The 22,445-nt window shown below is 38.2% G+C and overlaps 1 protein-coding gene across 2 annotated transcripts in view; it reads left to right on the forward strand.

The window, feature by feature from the left end:
- The window catches only part of CERT1 (ceramide transporter 1), an 81,165-nt gene that overhangs the window by 12,572 nt on the left and 46,148 nt on the right, over nt 1-22,445 (forward strand). For both annotated transcript variants that reach the window (XM_064176284.1, XM_064176285.1), the window contains exon 3: nt 15,835-15,951. In XM_064176284.1, coding sequence (XP_064032354.1) covers nt 15,835-15,951 — 117 coding nt within the window. The remainder of the gene's footprint in view (nt 1-15,834; nt 15,952-22,445) is intronic.

Consider the following 22,445-nt stretch of genomic DNA (forward strand, 5'->3'; position numbering starts at 1 on the left):
CAGAGTCAGGCTTTGTAAGGGACCTTTGGAGATCAGCTAGTCCAGCTTCCCTGCCAAAGCAGGCTCACCTGGAGCAGGTAGCCCGTGTTGGCATCCAGGCATGACTCCAGGGATGGAGACTCCATCACCTCTCCAGGTAGCCTATTTCGGTGCTCAGCTACCCTCTAATTGAAGAAATTCATCCTCATCACTTCTTGTCCTGTCACTGGGCACCACTCAAAAAGACTAGTCTCATCCTCCTGACAGCCACCCTGTAACTATTTATAAGCATTGACAAGATTCCCACCTTGTATGTCTATATGCTAAAAAGTCCTGAGTCCTTCAGTCTTTCTTTGTAACAAAGATGTTCTAGTCACAAAATAAATTTCATAGCCCTTCATTGTACACTCTCCATCAGTTTTCCATCTCTGAACTGGGAAGCCCAGAACTAGACCCAGTACTGCATGAGGGCAGGGCGGGAATAGAGCTTTCTTCAACCTGCTCTTTTTGATGCACCTCAGGGTGGCATTGGCTTACTTGGCTATGTCATGGAAGGTCCAAATTACGCCTAGACCGCATATCCATCACATGCCCTATATACCTGCCCAAATACCCATTTTGTCCCCCCTTTCTGCTTCTTCCCTGTTGGAAGAAGTGGAAAGCAGGCAACAGCTTTGGCTCCTCTCAGTTTATCACAGACCCCACATTTGGCCTTGTTTTTCAGCTTGCTTTGTTTTGTGACAAGCACAGGTCAGGATCCTGGGCCTGTGCATCTTCATTTTTTGAAAAAATAATTCGGGATTGGTTCTAGGGGTGGTATTATCTGTTGCTGTTGGTCAAAGATGCTTGCTCAAATGCTGAAAACCCTAGCAAATTTGCTTGCTTGCTGCTGCTGCTTTTGTTTTGTTCACTACCCTTATGTGCCACGACACTTTGCATCATGGATAAGTGGGGACTTGCCTACAACTGGCAGCTTGACCCTGCCTGATCGAGCCTGAATATAGGTAACGACCTCGCAACAAGTTTCGATGTTGGGACTTGCCAGCCTGCCGTGCCAGCCTGAGGGCTGACTCCTTGCTATACAAAGCACTCAGTTGGACTGCTCCAGCCCGCAAACCTGGACCCTGCTTTGCCCAGGTGGCTGCTGGCCACCCGATGGCTTCCTGAGAGCCACAAAAAACCTCTCTCGCATCTGTGGGCCTTCGCAGACGGCATGCTCAATTTGGACTGAACAAGCAGCAGAGCCACATCACATCATCATCACCTTGAAGGCCACCACCTGGCTTTCACTATATGTGTTTTCCTGTTTTATGCTTTTTTAGCGCAAATATTGAGACTTCTGACCAGTGAGTACCCTAACTCTCTTTACTCAAGTTTGTAATAGATTATGCTTAACCTTTCAGTGGCAGTTTGTGCTGCCAGGCTCTCTAGTTGTAAACGTTTCTGAAGGCTTTTCCTACATCATTTGACTCTATACGCATTCTGCAAAAGAGTTTTACCAACCGCATCATAGAATCTCTGTGTGTTAATTGTAAATAAGTTTGGGGATGGTTTCTTTGTATAATTAATGAACTGTTTAATAACTTCTACATCAGCCTCATTATAATTCACTCCTAACCCAGATTCAGACCCCTCCTTAACAGGCCACAAGGGCAAATTGCTGGCTCATAATCATCCTATTGTCAGTTAGGGCTTCCAGGTATCTTTCTGCAGACCTGCTTTCCAGCAAGTCAGTCCTTAACATATACACTATGGAGTTACTCTTTACTGGATGTGGAATACCCTATACTTGCCCTTGCTGAATTTCATAAAGTTACTCTCTGCCCAATTCTCCCAGAAGGCTTGAGCCTATCCTCCTCTCACCAAATGGCAGTACAGCCTTCTGTTGTGTCTGCCACTCCTCCCAGGTTTGTATCATCAGCAAACATACTGTGTGTATGCTCTATCCCTTTATCCGGGTCACTAATGAATGTACTGAACAGGAATGAACCCAGTACTGACCCCTAGGCCCACCACTTGTTACTGACCTCCAACTAGACTGCAACTGGTCACAACTCTCTGAGCTCTATCTTTCAGACCATTCTCAATCCCCTCCCACTGTCCACTCACCTAACCCATACTTCCTGTGCTTACCTATAAGGAGATTAAGGGAGACTCTGTTAAAAGCTTTGCTGAAGTCCAGGTAGACAACATCCACTGCTTTCTCCATATCCATCTATCCATCCAGTGATGCCCTCATAGAAAGCTGTCAGATAGGACTTTCCATTGATGAGTCCATGCTGACTACTACTGATAACCCTAGTTTCCTCCTTATGCTTTTGAGTTGATGCCCAGAATGATCTGTGACGTCATCTTTTCATGGATGATGTTTCTTTTCTGATGATCTACTTGAAGCACTTTTTTTTTTTGCATCCCTTGCTAGATTTAATTCCAAGAAGGCCTTATATTTCCTTGTAGCATCCCTACAAACTGTTAACATGCCTGTATTCCTCCAAGCAACCAGTGTTTTTTTATTTTTTAGGTAGAGTGGGCTTCCTTCTTCCATTTGAGTTTTTTTAAAGTTCTGTGTTCATCCATGGAGGTCTCCTGCCTCCCCTGCTTGATTCTTTAATCACAGGAATGCACTGACCTTTAGCTTGTTGAAAGTGATGCTTGGATATTAAGTATCTCTCTTTATTCCTTCTATTTTCTAGAGCCCTAGCTCATGGGATTCTTCCATGTTAGTCTCTGAAGAGGTCATTGTTGGCTCTTCTTGAGTCTATGGTTACAATCCAACTTACTATGTTGCTTTTTCTCTGCGTGATCCTGAACTCCACCATCTCTCGATCACTGCAGTCAAAGCTGCCTCCACCTTTGACATGCCTAATTGGACCTTCTTTGTTGATAAGCACAAGGTCCAGCAGTGCACCTCTCCCTGCAGGATCTTCCACTACCTATTTCATGTCTATTGCAATGTCATCCAAATTATCCTGACCCTTAATTCTTACCAACACTCTTTTTTTCACCCCCCAAATACACAGATCTCAATATATTCCAATTTCTTTCTTAAAGAGCATGCCACGAGCTCACCTTGCTGGTCAGTCATTCTGTCATCAATTGCATCACTTCAGTCACAGGCCATTCCAGTATTGTTTCAGTGATGGTGACCAAGTCATAGCTGTCCTGCTGTGCAATGGTTTTCAGCTCCTTCTGGTCTGTGTATATGTAGATAGATATGTGTACAAATAGGTATCAAAGAATGGTAGCAGTTGGAAGGGACCTCCAGAGATCAAGTCCAATGCCCTCTGCCAAAGCAGGATCACCTAGGGCAGGCCACACAAAAATGCATTAAGGTGGGTTTTGAAAGTCTCTGTAGGAGACTCCACAACCTCGCTGGACAGCCTGTTCCTGTGCTTCATCACCCTCACCATAGTGTCTTCTCACGTTGAGGTGGAACCTTCTAGGTTCTGGCTTGCACCCAATGTTTTTTCTCCTATCACTGAGCCGTACTGGAAATGGTATCACCTACATATATATCTGAAGTAATTAGTGAGACTTGTGATGGGAGATTTTAGACTGATAAATCAGGTCAATTTTGAACTTAAGAGTGAAAGCCTTTAGACTGACATTAGCAACACACCTTATGCTTACAATTGGACTTTGCACATTGTTGATTATCTTTTATGCCTATTATCATAATATGTTCAAAGCAGTCAGCCTTCTCATATGCTAAATTTGCTATATGTATGCAATAGAAAGTAGCAAGTTCCACGTAGCCTGATACCTGTCAAGAGCAGACGTTGCTGAGGTCAAGGTAATCTGACTGAAGCATTTTTGAGTTCAGAGTGAGAGGAGGTGGATGACAGGACAAGGACAGAAATTGTGGCAACCTGGACCCCTTCCCAACCACCTGAGCTGAAGATTTTTTTTATAACAATATTTTTAGAAAACAGTTGAGGCTTCTAGTACTGGACCACGCATGGTGTGATACTGGGGAGGTGTTACTTTCCTGGGCTGCACCAGGTGCCTTGCCTTGTTGCTTAGCTGTTTGGATTCTTTTCACCTTGTGTATCTGTTGATACATAAAGCAAAACTAGCTTTCCTAGCTCTTGAGATTGCACCACTTCACTGACCAGGAAGCAAGCACTGACCATAAGCAACTTGCCCATTAGCAAGTTGTTTATGGTTTTGGTGCTAATGCTTTTAGTCTTTAGCCCTGTTTTCCAGGGCTTTATCTCATGCTTAAATTGTACATTGTAACAGGAGTCATGTGGTGCCAAGGTCTTGTTAACAGAGCCAGTTTTCATTTCAAGCTGATAATGAGGCTTACAGATCAGGGCTGGGGGCTTGCGTAGCCTTTTGCTAACTGTGCTAACTTTTGCTAACAGCCCATTGCTTGTGATGTAATGCTACATCTCTAGAAATGTTTATACAGTTGTACTGTATTGAGTTTCTTAGGTTTGGATTCAAATCAAATTAACCTTAAGCCTTAACATGCTTTCAGTTGTACAGCCGACCTCTACTTTAACTGCAGGTTCACTACATTACCAGGATGGGAACTTTCCATTCTTATCCTCATGATAAGTCTAGAGTTCTCTACTGAGGGGCCTGGAGCACAAACCCTATGAGGAGAGGCTGAGGGAGCTGGGCTTGTTTAGCCTGGAGAAGAGGAGGCTCAGGGGTGATCTTATTACTGTCTACAACTACCTGAAGGGGCATTGTAGCCAGGTGGGGGGTGGCCACTTCTCCCAGGCAACCAGCAATAGAACAAGGGGACACAGTCTCAAGTTGTGCCAGGGTAGGTATAGGCTGGATGTTAGGAAGAAGTTCTTGCCAGAAAGAGTGATTTCCCATTGGAATGGGCTGCCCAGGGAGGTGGTGGAGGCACCGTCCGTGGGGGTCTTCAAGAAAAGACTGGATGGGGCACTTAGTGCCATGGTCTAGTTGACTGGATAGGGCTGGGTGCTAGGTTGGAGTGGATGATCTTGGAGGTCTCTTCCAACCTGGTTGATTCTATGATTCTGTGATTCTTCTCTGTGGCATCTCTATGTAATGCTGCAAAACACAGTTTTTGTCTTAGGGTGTTTGTATCTTCTCAGGGTGTTGCCTTATGGTTTTCTTGTGAAATCTGTATTTTTCTGTTGCTGCTGGTATATGTACGTCTTTTGGATCTTCCATGGTGCACTGCAGTAGGGTGTGAAATATGACAAAGATAATCAATGTGCAAATAGTGATTTTAGGAGTGCAGAAGTTCATATGTGATTTCTGATCCCGTATTTGACTATCCTATCAAAATATAGTTAAGTGACGCATAGGATTTCTACATTCTCGTAGATGATACAAAGTTGCCTCACTTCCTGGGTGATTAATAACTAGCTTCTTGCTGTTCATGATGAGGTTCTTTATGAGTTTAACTTGGTCCCTTCAAATCAATTCTAAGTTGATGCTTTTGCAGGTGATAGAATTCTGATTTTTTTTTTTTAATTGTTTGTGGGTAGTGCAAAGATTTTGCTCTAAGGAGTTCTTGAGAGGTGTCATAAGCATTTTTCTGTAGTAGTTCATTGGTTTGGTTTGTATCAAAGCAACATTTCCAGTATCTGACTTCCTGGGTATGAGATGAGTGGCTCTAAAGCAAGTTGTTATGACTTTTGTAACGTTTAGGATCCTTGAGAAACAACAGGCCCATTAGTTATATCCTGATTTCTCACGGTGCCTTTATAAATTTGCTAATACTCCATCACTAATCCTTGGAACTTTTACACAGTGTATCCACAGTCACTTGAGGCACTGGCTGTGTGCACATACAGCTATTTCAATCTGTTACAAGAGTAACTATTTTAGACTTCAGAAAGTCTTCTAATAATGCAGTGCAATGTCTTTGAACAAAGTTTAGCCAATATTTCCAGTGCACTTTTGTTATATTCTGGATCTTACTGTTACAAGCCACTGGTTTTTCAGTAGGCAGTTGGAAGTAGCATATGTCAAAGGTCTGTTTACATGTAAAGGAATACAGCATGACTCAATACTATGTAGTAATTCCTTGTTATTAATAAGGAAATTTGATAAGATATTAAGTAACAAAATGGATACTGTACAGCTGTAGGATAGTTGATTCACCACAAAAAATCTGAACATTACATTCTCCTGCTCACTTCTGGATCTGAAGCTGTTGTGCAGAAAACCAGATTTGCTATTGAGAACTGTAGATTTCAAATTTCGAATGTGGTTTCATTGCTAAAGTAAGACATACAATATATTCTTGTTTCATTCTTTAAAAAAGATTTCTGAGAGCTGCTTTGTAATGGATTAAAACAAGCAAATTCTAAAGTTTGCACACCATGCTAACAAAATAATACTGAATTCTACTTAGCATTCTTTTGCTTTTATGGGTGCAGTGAGCATATGCTTCAGGTTTTGGAAATCAGATTATAGTTTTAGAGAAAAACTAGTGCTAGCAGGAAAATATCATAACCTATGAAATGGAGTGAAATATTTCAGTAGTATAAAAGAATGTAAAAATATTTAATAAGTGTTTCTATTTATAAGGTTAGTTTCTTGATAGGATTTTTTGGCAAGTGTAAATGTGCCATTTTGAGAGCTTTTACTGTTTATGTAGGAATAAGCAAATTATTAGATGTCTCATGTTTAGCCACCTACAAGTACCTTCACTGTTTTGGCAGGAATAAAGCCATCTTGTTCACTGCTTGTTTGCAGTAGGCATTATCCTCTATCCTGTAAAAAGTGAAATGCAGACAATGGATGTAACTAAAAGAGTGGGTTCTTACTGTTCAACATCAAGGAAAGGCAAGGCATGTTGGTCCAGTTTTTCCGTTAGGCTTTTCTTGGGGTTTTAGAATTCAGACAGATAAACTGGAGTGCTATGTTGTGTGTTTTGGCAGACTTTAATTGCCCAAGCTTGCAGGTTTGTTTGGTTCTTTTTCTGAAAGAAGGGGAAATATTACAAATAAAGTGAACTCAAAATTGAACCTCTTGGATTTTCAGGACATCTTTAACAAAATGTATTCCAAATGAAAGAAATTTAATGTTTTCTGTAAATTTCTCTATCCAGAGAGTTAGATATGATATAGTTAATGGTATTAAAAAAAAACAACCAAACAGAAAACCCAACAACCAAAAGAAACAAAGCCCTTGCAAAATTAATTTCTTTATTTAGTAACTTTAATGTTTTATGCTTCTTACAACAAGTGTCTTCAAAAGTAACTTGTAGAGACAAAAGGGTGTTCATTTATTGGGTGTACATGGTGGGTGTGAGGGCTGTCGAGACATCAAGTTGCTGTGACACGGGCCAGATCCAGCTGGCTTCAGCAGACCTAGTACAGGACACAGCTGAGCCATTCAGCCACTGTAGTGACACCTCTGGCAAAACTGCTGCTCGAGGGTGTGAAAAAGTGTAAGAAACAGCCCTGTAGAGATCGAAGTGAGAGCAGGATGAGGAAGGCAGAGGTGCTTCAGGCACTGAGCAAATCCCCAGCAACTTATGGAGGAAAGCACTGTGCATTAGACTTTCCCTGTGGCATGTGAAGAGAACCACACCAGACCAGATACCCACACTGCAGCCTGTGGTGTACCCTGCCATAGCAGCTGGATATGCCATGAAGGGAGCTGCAGCCTTTGCTTTGCCAATTGCTATTTTATTATGAAGAACTGCAGCCATGGAGAAGACTTATGCTGGGAAAGAGTGTGAGGAAGGACTGTCAAAGTTTAAAGCGTTATGAACTGACCATGGCCCTCATTATCTGCCTGCGCTTCTAGTTTTGTGTCTCACTATCCATCTCTAACTGACAATAAATTAATTTTTGCCGTTAAGTCTGTTTTATCTGTGGCAGATATCCCTGACTTTTATCTTGACCCACGAGCTTTTCATCATATTTTCTCAATCTGCAAAGCAGAGGAGGAGGAGGAGGGAGAGAGTGACTAGTTGGATGTCTGGCATTCAGCCAGTGTCAAGCCAGAAATCAAGACAGTCATCATAGAACATAGCTTGCCGTTAGCAGACATGTTTGAAAGAATGAGAAGGGACAAGGACTTTTTCCAAGTAGAGGCAGGGCTTTTAGCTTATTTACACAAACTCTGGGGAAGGAAGAAATCTCTAAAGGAAAATAGTGATGATATTCAGAGGAAATGTTGAGGAAGGATGCAAAGAAAGGCAAACCATTTGGAACAGCAGTGTTCAGTCTGTGTTCTGAAAAATGAACAATGACTCCAGAAAGAAACACAATAACTTGATGAAGTATTTGTTAGTATTTAATAGGTCATAAAAGACCATCTTTTAGGACTCATCTTACCCACTGAAATTCTAACCAAATTTATTATTAATAAAACATATTTTCATTCACCTGAGAATTTTTGCACTGATTATTTTAAGTACTATTTGCCATATAGAATTCAACATTAAAATAGTCACTGTGGTACTTCATTTCACTACCTTTTTCTGGTTTTGTTTTGTTGTTTTTGTGGGTTTTTTGTCATGTTCAGCATGTTATGACCCATTTAAAATATTGTAGGGAAGGGATCTGTCATAAATATTTTTTTTCCTAATGCTTTTAAAGTCATGTACTTTTATAAACTGGACTGAGATTTTTCACTTTTTTTTTTTTTCTTTTTTCTTGTAGCTAACTGATCACAGCTTTTGCTAATATCATAATGGTTTTCCAGGGAAGCTGAAATGCATTTTTCACGTGTACTTTGAAAATTAATTCAATCATACAGCACAAATTGTAAATTGTTTTTTTCTCTGGGTTTTTGTTAGCACTTCAGTGTAAGTACATCTAGACGCATTCAAGTAACTTTTCCTTCCTAGAATCAGATAAGTTGTTCTTTTAATTCATTCCCACAGTCTAATATGCACTTGATTGACCTCAAGACTAAGTAACTACATTATTTCTGCTGCTTACTGAAAATGGTGAAGTGAAGAGATTTTGGCTTCGTATCTATTATATCAGATAAATTACTTTGTAAGGTACTCAGCATCACTTTTTATTGCTCATGTAAGGTGTTTTGCTTTGTGTTTAAAATGTGATGGTTTTTTTGCCTGTTGCTTCTCAAGTTGAGGACTGTGTTCACACAGATATTTGAACTTGTATTTCAAAAGTAATATACCATGTTATAAGTGCAATTTAGCATATTCTAATAATTGCTTATGGCTCTCTGTCCTTTCTTGGCCTATACTTATTGTCCTGCAGTGATCTTCTGGATTTCCCACTCAAAACTACAGCTGGAATACATCCATTAGGTTCAGGACCTATTGAATGACATATGAGAACATATAGGTGGATCTGCAGATTTTTTTTGTCAATTGAGTGCTTTGTTTGTTTGTTTGTGGAGGACGTGGTAGTTTGTTCAGGTACTGTGTAACCAGAGGATTTCAGGAAGTTGCAGAATGGGGTAGAAGGCATACTTTTTCCTGAATTTTGTGGAAGAGCTAATCCACATACCAATGGATCAATGTTAGCTTCCACTGTGGGAAAGCAACACTATGAGAAAAAGTGCATTTAGCACAAAGCTCACAAAGAGCTGGCAAACACTGGTTATGTTAGCTTGGCTTGCACCTTGATTTTCCAGGGTCTGAGTTTCCGTGTCCACTCTTGTGAGAGGTGTTTAAATTGCATTTAGTGAAAGCTGCCATCTTTAAAACATTTTTCAGGCTTGTTAATGTGAATATGCTTGCAGATAGACATCAGAGACACAAAGTGATATTCTAATGCTGTCTCTCCAGTAAAAGCAAAGAACAAAATGCATTAACACAGAATATGAGTGGTGAAGTGATCAAGGAATAGTATCTTCCTTATATGCATCCTACTTGCAAAAAATCCCCAAACTCTAAATGTGGGTTATAGCATTTGTCAGTGGAATACATGCAGAACACTTTACATTTATACAGAAAGAATAATTTTATGGGGTTTTTTACTTCTATAAGGATTTTTTGGTTGTTTTTGCTGGGGTAGGGTTTTTATTTTCAAAGCTGCAAATTAGCTTTTTAAAAAGCTTTAAATAGTCTAATATAAATCATAAATTTAGTTTCTGAGGGTTCTAAGAAAAACTTTCAGTTTCAGTAGGAAAACTTACTTAACTGGAAATTGAGAAAATTACCTCTTGACTGACATCACCTTCAAGCCTACTTGGAAAAAAGAAGTAGTTCTGTTAATTTGCTTTGAGCTTCACTAGGAGGAGGGGAAGGAAACATCCCGTTTTAGTTTGCATCTACTACTTAAATCTCTGCTAACTGATCATCAGAGGAATTCAGATAATTTGCACTTTTTCCTCTTAATTTCTTTTTTTAAAACCTAATGATGTAAACCAGTATGCATTGCTTTTACAAAATACCTTTTCTGAAGCAATGATTTCTCACAATTTTGCAATAATTTTAGGGGAACAAAACAGAAATCTGCCTTAATTTTAAAATTATGACTTTATGAATGGAATGATCTTACATATATTTTGGCTGTGATAACTCAGTCCATGTGGAAGTAAATAGTGTATGGGTTTTTTTAGCAGAGTGAATGAGAATTATTATTAGAGGTTTTATGGAATCTAGCTTAAATATGGCTAGAATTAGAAATCAAAGAATGGTGTTCAGCACCCAAATGGGTTTTACATTTAGCTGTGGGTAAAATCCATGTACTGTTATACTAAAGTTTTCTTACGATCGTATGAAAAAACCACAACTTACTGGCATCACAAACTGCTGTGTCAAAACTTTAACTATAAACAGCTTTGTACTGATGAGTTAGTTAAGTATCTCACAGAAACATAAAATCACAGGATGTAGTACCATGCTTGTGTTCCCTCAGTTATATATGTTGTTATGGTGCATAACAGCGGTGTATTTGTAAACAGTGGTTACCTTCATAGCAGTATATGTGTTGTTTTGTTAACTGCAAACTGCGGAGCTAGGCTAGCCTCTTACATTTATGCTAGTGACACTTGTCTGAGGGAACTACAGAAGGGTAGTTCTTGTTTTCTGTGGGCCTTCTTGTTTGTCTTGTGTCATAGTGCCCTGCTTAGTCATTATAGGTAAGTTTTAGTTCTGTAATAAAAATAGTAGTGCAAGCACACATCAGTTGTGATGTGCATATTTGAGTTGGCTCTAGTATGAGCTACCCTTGCTTTCGTCTGTAAGGAAAAGCAGTATTGTTTAGAGTAGTGAGAGAACATGCAAAAATTTCTTCCTTTCGGTATTGTGGTGGGGTGTTTTCCCATAGACTACTCTTTAAGTTCATGAAGTGTATAAAAGCACTTAAACTTCCTTGTGTGATTTGCCTTGAGCGCACAAAATGCTATTTTTTTCAAGCAAGCACTGCTCTGAAGCTTGTCTCGTGAATACCTTAAGGTTGGGAGCAGGAGGAAGTTTGTGGCACTTCCTCATTAATTGTAGTCAAGTGAGTGTTTCTTCATATAAACTGTTCTTGTTTGTTTAGAACGTAAGAGCTAGCACCAGTTGATTCTATACAGAAGGAATTGGGACTGGACTCTTGATTACTTGTAATTGCCTTTATTTTTAGAAGAGTTCTTTGCAAGGTCTTGCAAGAAAGCTTAGAAGGCATGCAGAAAGGGTGTTTTAGGATGCTGAAGCCTGTTTCTCACAGCATATTCTTGTCCGGAATTACATAAATGCCTGTTTTAGTTTCATGAGGTGTGTGTGTTTTGGTTTGGAGATGGTTTTGTTTGCTTGTTTGATTTGTGCTTTTTTATTGCTTGTGGTGGTTTGGGTTTTTTTAAGTGCTCCAAAAGGAACCCTTGGCATACATACACAAGCTGCCTTTGCCACAGACTCAAAGTCTGCTCAAGCCACCTTTGAAAATGCTGCAGAGTTTTTCAGGTGCTCTCATACAGTGTCGTATTAGTATGCATTTTGCTCCCCAGTGCCTCCTCAATTTGTATACGAGTGCTGCTTGTGTGGAATGGAAGTGTTTGGAAAAAGCAGATGAAGTTCTCCAATGTCCTTTATGTCCTAAGGGTAGACAGTGAACTCCTTAATTCCTGCTTCCCTGCATGACTAAACCATTCCTCTTTTTTCACCTTACCTTGTTTGTGAAAGGGCAGTAGGACATATTCTGGCTTCAACACAGGCCATTAGCTTGTTACAGATTAAAATCTCTATTTATCCTTCAATGCCTTGTCAGGTGATTGGCTACAAACTGTACCATTTTGTAATCACTCTGAGCTTAAGGAGGAAAGTGAACATGAGTTAAGAAATTGTGAACCTGAGAAAAAGGAGATGTAAATTAAATGAGTCGAGATCTAGAGGAAGAAAGTGAAGAGAGATGGGAAAACTTCCAGCAAGTGTAAAGAGGCTCAAACTAGTCTGAGGAGAATGTTAGAAGAATAAGGTCAAACCTAAGAATTGTTCACTAATACTTCATGGCCTTTGCTAGATGTAGTTATAGAAAACAATAAAAGTATTTATAGGGAAAGGGAGACCAAGGAAATTTGTCCTTGGCCTACTGGGAAGGAGAATGTAACAGATGATACTGAAAAGTTACATACTTAAGTCTGCCAAGTTAACAGTAAAGATGAAATGTGAACTCAGTCCTGACTGAGAAAAAGGTTAATTAGCAACTCGATTTGTTCTGTGTTAAAAACAGTTCACATGTGATTTGGGTATTTTGTGTACTCTTTGTAAAATGTGTATTAGAGTACACACCTTTTCATGTTCAGTTAATTCAGAATTCTTATGGTGAAGCCTGCACTGAGGAGTGGCGGGTGGGAAGAGGAAGAGAGGAAATAATGGGTCTGATATCAGTGTCTAAAATTACAGAAAACGGACAACTAAAATGTACTATAGGATGGTAAATAGGTAACATGCATCTATTGAGAGCAAAACGTGTCACCTGCCTGACTCCTCAATAAAGCAGTATTTAGCATTGTTAATGGTATTTCTTATCTTTAAGCAACTTGTCTAACAGGGCTACCTGATCATCTGTGGTTTTTGTAACGTAGAACTGCACAGTGAGCTGCATATAACCCTAGACCTGATTTTTAGATGACTTAGTCTCTTAACTGTACATAATGCAGAAATATATATATAGCAAAAGGTCCAGAGTAATGTTTAGAAGTTTTAGTAAGATGGTAAGGAGAACGTTTTCCTTCCCCTCTTGGCAATGAGGCATAGATTTTCAAATATATTAAAAGGGAATGCACAAATTTGCTGTAGAAAGGAGTAGAGAGATGATGTTTTTAAATCAACACAGAAGATGCTTAGATTAGATATAGAAGGGATGGGTTGGAACGAACTAGGTTGTGAATGTATGTATGAAATCAGTAGTACTGCAGGCTTTTAGGATGAATTTTGGCAAGTTTTTCTAACTGCTGCATGTCGTTGCCTTCAACTCGTCTCAGTGAGCTTCAGGGACAGCTTGAATGGAGGAATGTTGTCACAGCAGGAAGAATTTCAATAGCTAATTCTTGTGCATTCGTGGTTTGGGGTGATTTGGGGAAAGATTTTGTGTTGCTGTAGGGGCATGTTCCCCACCATTACAGGAGAGCCTGCCCGACACTTCGTGGTAATTTTGTTACTATAAAGCATATAAACATCTTTCTCATATCGACTAATAACAATGTAGCAATGCAATTTGAAGAAAAGGGCCTTGGTTGCATGTCAAGATTCTGGTGGAGGGAGCACTACCGAAGTGGTTTCTGTGAAATGGTGCCAGAAGCTGCCCTTATATCTGACAGAGATAGTTTTGTCTGGGCCCAGACAGACCAGCTAGTGATCAAAGCTGAGCCAATTAGTCCCTCTGTGATAAGATTTAAGAGGAAGAACTGCTGCACACCAGCAGCTGGGAGAGAGGAGAGAGAGTATGTGAGAGAAACAGCCTTGCAGACGCCAGGGTCAGCAAAGGAGGGGGAGGAGAGGCTGTAGGTCCTGGAGGAAAGATTCTCCTGCACTCTGTGTTGAAGACCGTGGTAAAGCAGGTTGTCCTCTGAATCCCTTAGAGGTCTGTGGTTGAACATTGTATTCCTGAAGGTCTACAGACACTCCATGGAAGGGACCTGTGCTGGAGCAGTTCATGAGGAACTGCAACCCATGGTAAGGACTTTGGTTGGAGAAGTTCATGGAGGACTGTCCTCCCCAGGAGGGACCCCATGCTGTAGTAGATGAAGAAGCAATATACACTGTTCAGTGAGAGAAGGAAAAGAAAATTGGAAGTGGAGCCTAGGAGAAAAGAGGGGGGGAGAGGGGAAAGGTGTGTTTAGTTTTCTTTATTTCTCATGCTGTTCTGATTTATAATGGCAATAAATAAATGCCCCTAAGTCAAATTTGGTTTGCCCACGACAGGTATTGGTGAGTGAACTTGCCCTCTCCTTATCTTATTTGTTACATTTTGTCTTTTCTGGCCACCTAAGAAGGGAACTGATTGAGCAGCTTTGATGGGTGTCTGGCATCCAGCCATGGTCAACCCACCACTTGGCCCTTCTTACATTTCAATATTCTGTGGTTTGATGAAGGCAAAGCAATATGTAGAGCCCATTTTGAAAGTTACTTGAATTAAGTAGAAATAGTCAAGGGTTGACTATTCAGTAGCTGAAGTTTGACTTGTCATTTTTGTCAGTTGCTGAGCATTTTTTCTATGACAAGTTTACATATCTTTACACTGAGTTTAAGTTCAGGTGCTTGCCCTAATGTGTGCAGGTTTTTTAATGAAGTTTCATGTACTTTAAAAAAAATTCTTTCTAGCTGATTTTTTTTTTGATTACTATTATTTGCTAGTTTGGCCCCTCTTGAGTTTTTTTTCCTCCTTAGTATATTTAAACAAGATAGATTCCATATTATGTGTAAGTGGTTTCTGATTTCCAAGTCATTTTGAAAATAATTCTGATTCTGGACTGTTATGCATGGCAACACATGAGACTTGCTTCTAGATTTTCATTTCCAGATTGTTTCATGCATGATCCACAGTGCTCTAATTGTCTGCAAGGTATTTGTGGTGTGGTACTTATACTAGTAATATCCTTTGCAATTTATGTGGGCTTGTTTTTAGCTTCCAGAATCAGTTTCTTGTCCTTCAGATCATGTAATTTGCTTTTTAGCTTCCTGTGCTTGTTAGAATGCATGACTTTCCCTTGTATTTAAATTGAGAAAGGTATTCAACTACACTGTTTTATGTTTATGAGTAGTTTTCAAGGGAGTGAGGATAGTGGGCACTGTGCTTTGTTGGATGTTTGCTGAGAAATAGATTTGAACTAACAGTCAGAGTATGGGGCAGATGAGATAGGTTTGTTTCCCTGTACTTTCCTTGCCATCTTCATTGTAATTCAGGTAAAAGCATTTTAGTTCTTAAGGCACCTAAACAAAGTTAAATGCATTAAAGTGGTGATAGTGGAAAAGATTGCATGTTGCTCCCAGTTACCTGACAGTTCTATCTTATGTGGTGAAAATGTTGAGGTGGAGGGTGCCACAGCTTCCTTTAGTTCACACTTTGTTGTTTTGTTATAGTCTGCTTTTATGGTTGTACCATGTTGGTTTTTGCTATGATGCATGTATTCCTTCCACCTAAAATTAGCGCTGTTACCAATAATCGCTTTGGTTTTTTTTCTTGACCTGAAATTAAATACAGTTGTATGTTCTTACCTGTGCCCAGAAGTCGTTTTGTTTAAAGGATTTGTTTCAAAGCATGAGGTTGTCATTAATGCTGATGTGGAACTGGTTTGTGACATTTTAATTAGTAAGAATCTGTTAAACATACCTTTTGTGTTATGAATGTGTATTTGAGACAGCTACGTAACACAATCTAAGATGAATTCAAGACAATATAGAAATGTTTTTAAACACAATGGTTTAGTGTCAAAGTATTCTGAGGGTACTGTTGATCATTTTACTAACTTCACCTACTGTTACACTGTCTTCTCTCACAGCCCCATGACTTTGATGAGTGCAGATTTGACATTAGTGTAAATGATAGCGTTTGGTACCTCCGAGCTCAGGACCCAGACCACAGACAGCAATGGGTAGATGCAATTGAACAACACAAGGTATGTTTTTTTTTCTGACTTCCTTTCTCACTCTCATTAGATCTGATGGTGCTTGCAGAGAGTTGTAAGCCTCCCTGTATAGTCTTTAAAGTATTCAAGCTGTTTATGAGAGGTAAAAGCTGCAAGATTGGAACTGTGTATTAAATATGTTCAAAAGGAATTAGTTGGCTTGCTCTTCATAGATAAGAGTTTAGAGAACTGGGAGCTAACAACTGTGAACATTTCTGGGCTCTCTAGGTTGAGAAAGAAAAGCTTGCTTTTGTGTTTAACTTTTTAATGGTTTTGTCTGTCCTCTCCCACTGTTTCATACCTGTCCTAGATGCTAAACTGATTAGTCCTAGAGTTAGTTTTCCTAGGTTTTAGTCTTCTGTCTTCGTAGCTGTTTTTACTGTGTCTGTTTACTGGCTTTTGTCTTTTGAGGCTTTACTCTTCATCATTTCAGTTGAGCTTTCTTGACCTATTCCTTATGTCTTCCAATGATCTCAGTTACATTCATTTTACACAAAGGGCTTGAAGATCAGGTATTTTTCAAGTAATACAGTATGTAGAACATCCATGTACAAGATAAGCATTTCCCCAAGATGTTGATTTTTAACTCTGTTACATAGCAAGATGCAGCTTCTAAGTGTTACAGGAATACAAATTAAATAGATTAACAGAAATCTAAAAAGATATCCAAGTGTATATCCATATCTAAATATATATTTCTTGAATAGGTACATGTGTAATTGGGCAGTTTCACTTGCTGTTAGATGGTTCTTACCATAAGCATACATGCTCTTAAATTTTAGGTGCTGTCTTTGATAATGGTTCTCTTTTAAAAAAAATCTCAATTAGAGTATTTATTCATTTATAGCTTGGCATTTTGCCTTCACTGTGATACAGAAGTAGCATTAAAACATGTGAAATGAAGTTGCAAAATGAAGATTCTTTTCTGTAGTCTTGTGAAAAAAATACAAAGTTACCTATGATATATTATTGAGTCTCAAACCCTGAACAAGTTGCTAAAGTATGTGTCCCTAGAGCTAGTTTTTAAGTGTTTTATATGCATGGGAATCTTCAAGTACATGATTATGGGAACACAAAACTTGATAACTTCAGACTAAAATTCAGACTGGATTTTAATTATTTGGCTGGTGAAATGCAGAACTTAACCTGAAGTCCAGATACACAGAAGTGTGGTCTGTGTACTAACATGCAGGAATAAATGAAGGGGAAGCTAAAAACCCCAACCACATCTGTTATTAGACTCTGCTCTGGAGAACCTAAAAAATGAAACCTTTATTTGTGCTGTTCTTGTCCTTCTTCCAGAAATATCCTAAATTGTTACTGATTTCTCATCTGACAGTTTTATGAAACCTTCTATTTATGGATATCAAGTGGTGTTAGTTTAGAATTTGCCAATGTATGTAATTTTTTAATTGTCACACAAAAAATTCAATCAATACTGAATCTTACTCTTCTGCATTACTGCCCAGCCCCTATCATGAAGTATCTGTTTGCTTTTCTTTCTCTGTTTGATATTACTAGTAAACTTGTTCAGCCTCCTTTTCAGATTGTTAATGAGTGAGGAGCATGAACTGTAGAACTCATAAAGTGCCTTCTTTTGTGAAAAAGCCTAATTAATTATGCAGGATTTACTCTTTTTTTTTTTAATAAAATATTAATTTCTCTTTGGACAGTTTAAATCTTCCACGTTTTGAATGAATTATGTTTCTTTGAAAAAAGTACTTGATCTCTGTTTTCCTATTTAAAAGGGTGGATGGTGGCTTTTTCACTGTGCAGTCTGCACTGTCATGACTAACATTTTACAGTTCCTTGCATAATCAATTTACTTCGAAGTGTTTACAGTATTCAATACAAATAGCACTTGCTTTCATTCTTAAAGGGAAATATTATGGCACCTCACTTTAAGTAAACAGGCAAGCAATTTAATATGTTAAAGCAATGCATTATTGAAGGACATTTGCTTTGTAGTATGCAACTAAATACCATGATCAAGACCAGGCAAGGAAAACAGCAAGAGGTAATGCAGGCTTGTAACAGTAATTTGGTCTCAAGTTAAAAGTATTGTAATTGAATCTTAGAAAGTTATGAGTTACTAGAAATTTCCAGTGCAATATTCTGTTGTCTGTATAACTCAGTAGCAGCTTTATGTGATGAATGTTGTAGGTGTTGAGGTGCATCTGTTCATACACAGGGATTTTACCAGCAGAAGCCTTTAAAGAGTATTATATGCACATAAATAGGTGTTGGTAATTAAACTCAGAACAGATGTTCTGGCTATTGTTAATATTCCTTAAAGCAGGTGTCCCTAAATGTCTTGCTTCTGTATTTTTCAAATTGATTGGCTAGTGCTATTCTTATAATCGTGTAATTTATGTACAGCTTTGTTTAAAAAAGAAAGTATTTCATAATAACATTCATAGATTTGAAAAAAATAGGTTTTATTGGAGTCTGAAAAATAATTCCCTTTTTCATTTGGCTTTGTAGGGGCACCTCAGTGATCCTTACTTCTAAATAACTTTTTACCCATCCATTAGTTGTCTTCAGCTCCTGTGGAAGTTTTGGATTTAAACATTTGTTCAAGAGTAGATGAGTTTTTATGAGGTGAAATACCATATTTCACTGAGAATTTCAGATTTTTGTCTTGCTCTGAAGTTCTCCTGACTGAATGTTCCTGGGCAATTTACCAAAACTTAGGCAAAAGTTCCTTGTCAAGCTGTTGTTAATAGGTAAAAATTGGTTTTGTTTGAGAATTTGGATCTTGAGCTGACACGTAATTTTAATAAAATTTGGGAGGAAATTATTTCTGCTACTAAGCAGTTATTTTGGTTACCTTGAGTCGTTTTTGTTTGTTTTTGAAACTCTTCGTTGCTTAGTGGGTAGGTGGCTCTGGTAGACTGCTTAAGCTGTTTGCTAACAGAAGTATGTTTCTAAGACTTACTGTAGCATGTCACAAGGTTGTTTATCTTGAGTGTATGAAAGGTGGACTTCAACTTTGGCTACTGTATTGTGCTCCAAACAGAGAAAAGATTGATTTTAAATGGGTATTCTATTAGATTTTGAGCAGGCTTAGAAAAACTTTGTTTAGCAACACCAGTAAATAAGTAGCCGGTAGCAAAGAAAGGTAAAACATCTAGTATTCAAGCGTAAAAGCTGGTAGAATTCGCTGCTTTTCTTTTGTGTTAGCCTTTTGTGTTGAGGTTCCTGAAATCCTACTAGATTAAGAGTTTCAAGCACAGCTTCTGAAATGCTTATTAATCTTCTTAAAATGAAGGAAAGTCTGAAACAGCAATAAAACCATTGGCGAAGCAGATAAAGAAATATTTAGTTAATGTGCAACCAGGAATCCTTTCTTCTCCCTAAGTGTTTCATTGAATGTACTGAGCAAATATAATCAGAAGTTTTACAGATAAGTAAGGATATATCTCTACCGTAAGTGATACTCATATCTAGGATGGCCAATATTCTTTCTTAGATTGAATTAATATCAGTTTATATTGATGAAGAAAAGAGCACAAGACTGGACTAGTTTTCCATATTTCTCTGGAGTGAAAACTCTGTTGGTGAATGAAGACCAAGGTATCAGTGCTTTCCAGAAATGGTTCTCTGATTCCAGGTCTCTACCAGTATTTGAAAATGTAGTATAAAATTTCCAAACTGAGGTGAGAAAAAACAGCTCAAATGTTGTTAATTCTGTGCTGTAAGGAAAATGTCTGGGATTACCTGCAGAGAACAGACTTCTGCATCGTGTAACATAACAAATAAAACTAATATATGTTATGTAGTATGAATAGACAAGATCTACTTTTTCACTGAAATGGAAAATGTTTCTTTGCACTTTAATCTCATCCAAAGTTCTGATTCTTTACTATATGTTCTAGTAGAGTTGATATGTTAACTTACAAACTTGCATTGCTTCCCAAAGGTATAGATGAGGGAAGGGATTTGCTGTTTGCTGTGAGAACCATCTGGATAATTAAATCTGTGCAAATTAACTCCTGAAATCCAGATAATTATTTCCTGTCCTGTTCATCTAACACCTAAGTTGAAAACTTGCTAAGAAGTTGTTTATAAATAAATGCTTCATGAGAAACTGTATTAGCTTAGGTTTGTCCCTTTTTGTTTTATCTGAATTATCTCCATGCAGATTCTGCATGTATTTATTATTGACTTTGTGACTTTTCAGCAAGAGTGGTTAAATCTTCAAATCTTTTCAAAATCTTGTGTTTATCAAATTGAAATGCTATTTTAGGTTTTGCTGAACTTCTTACAATACCTGTCTTTAGTGATGTCAAACTGGGGAAACTCATTCTCAGCAGGGACATCCAGATATTCAAACAGCTTGACATTTAAGGAGTAGGGAGGTTCTCTTTATTTCGAGGTGATGATATACAAGGTGTTTATACTAGGGCAGCAAGCATGAATTTCAGAGTCTGTGAAAGGCATCAAATGACTACTTCATTGTTTTTACTGTTGATTAGTCACTGGGAGGAGTCAGCGATTTAGGATTATATTGAAACACTGGAGGGAAAAGTAGAACTTATCTCTTTTTTTATCTGTTCTCTTCTGAAATAGCTTGGGGGAGGGGAGTAGCAGCCTCAGGAGATCGTGTCGTTTAGCTTCTAAGTAATTCTAGTTTGTGAAATTGTTAATATACTACAATTTTGGTTTTTAATTTTATCGGTTGTAAAACTCAGACACTTCACATCCCAGTATTTGTATTGTTCAAATACAGGTCTAACTAAGGTGATTAAAAAAACCCTGGATTTGGTGACCTACTAAAGTCAAATTTAGGCATTAAATGTTAAAATAGTTGGTTCATTTCCTTTATTAAACAGTGATACATTTATACATTTCCAAACAAGAAAACTACAACTGAAATATTTTGGGTTTTGATTGATTGTGGATCCTAGTTCACAGATAAATTAAGAAAAACTGAGAATGAGTTTTGAACAGCTTCATTTTTTATTTCAGTTAGTATAGGCAATTTAGAATATTGTTGTGGAAGGGAAAAAACATACAAACACATTGTCAGCTTGACATTTTATGTATCTAACAAGCATTTTATGAAAAAATATTATGTTTTGGTTTTTTTTCCATGTAACCTAAACTAAAGTTGTGCATGCAGTATTAAGAGTCATTAATTTCACCCTTAAAGTCACCTGCGTGTACTGTTAACTATTGAAAAATCGTATGATTAAGAGTAACTGTGATGTTGGAACAGAAAAGGCAATCAAATAGGTGTCTCAGGAGAGGGCTAGGGTAGAAGGTGATATCTGCTCATCTAACACATGCAACACCATAGAAAATCAAAACTACTGGCTTGAAACAGAGCAGCATAGTGTGTTGTGCTTAAGAAGCATGTTAAATATAGCAAAGTAGCCTAAAGAGTACTCTTAAAAGAGCCCACTGGCTCTAAAAGTGGAGTCAATGTTCTGTTTCTTAAATCTGTTGGTAATACAGATCAACTTCTGGGTAAACAGGGCAAAGAACATCAGGTGAAATAAGTAAGTACAATATTAAAGTATTTCTAAAATTTAAACCTGGCCTTTGGTTATATTAATTCTTTCACTAACTCAATTATAAAAAACTGTGAAGGAGTAACATTTTTCAAACTCAGAGAAAACCTTAATTTTCACTTTGATGGTTTGGATATTATCTGCCTCTCCCCCCCTTATGAACACCCAGTCTAGACTCATCTGTCTGGAAGTTCAGGAATGAAGCTTTGTATTTACAGCTTAGCACAATATATAAGCAGATTATTTACAATATGTAGAGCTATATACAGAAATATACAAGTTAAAAGTAATACAGAAACACAGCACCCCTCCCAGAAACCAGAGTAACCAGGAGGGCGCTCCCAACCACCCTTCCACCTTCTTTCCACCCCTCTACCTTATCTCAGTGTTTACTTCACCTGCAAGGTGAGCTTGGAGGATTGGCAAGGGGAGTTAGAAAGTAGAAGGATTAGTTACGCAGAAGCAGCAGCCCAGGGAGAATGCACAGACACTAGTTGTGACAGAGACTCACTGTCTTACATATGTTTTTGTTCTTGTTTTTATCCATCTTATCAAGCTTAGGAGTGAAGTAGACATCACCATTTTCTTCTCACATCCTATAATCTAATTTCTCTCACTAAAACATTCCAATTTGCCTCCGAATAGCACACACTTTAAACTTCATGACAAGCACCCAGAGTACTCTAGTTCCCTGTGTTCTGTAATTGGAGTGCTTCACTTTCAGTCTGAGAACCAAATGTATTTACCCATTCAGCTTAATAGCAGTTTAAAGAAATTTTTCATGAACAATACTTAAATTCAAGCTTTTGTTTGAATACTCTATGTATGAATACTTTCTCATGCCACTTTTTTGAGAAGCATGTATTTCTGCCATCAGTAAGTTTTATACCTTAAACTTAATTTTCCCATTCGCTGGCAGATCTTCATGGAGCCACTAAAATATTTATGTAGACTATGTTTTAAGTGCAT

Source organism: Pogoniulus pusillus, chromosome Z, assembly GCF_015220805.1.
Source record: "Pogoniulus pusillus isolate bPogPus1 chromosome Z, bPogPus1.pri, whole genome shotgun sequence".
Classification (NCBI taxonomy): Eukaryota; Metazoa; Chordata; class Aves; order Piciformes; family Lybiidae; genus Pogoniulus; species Pogoniulus pusillus.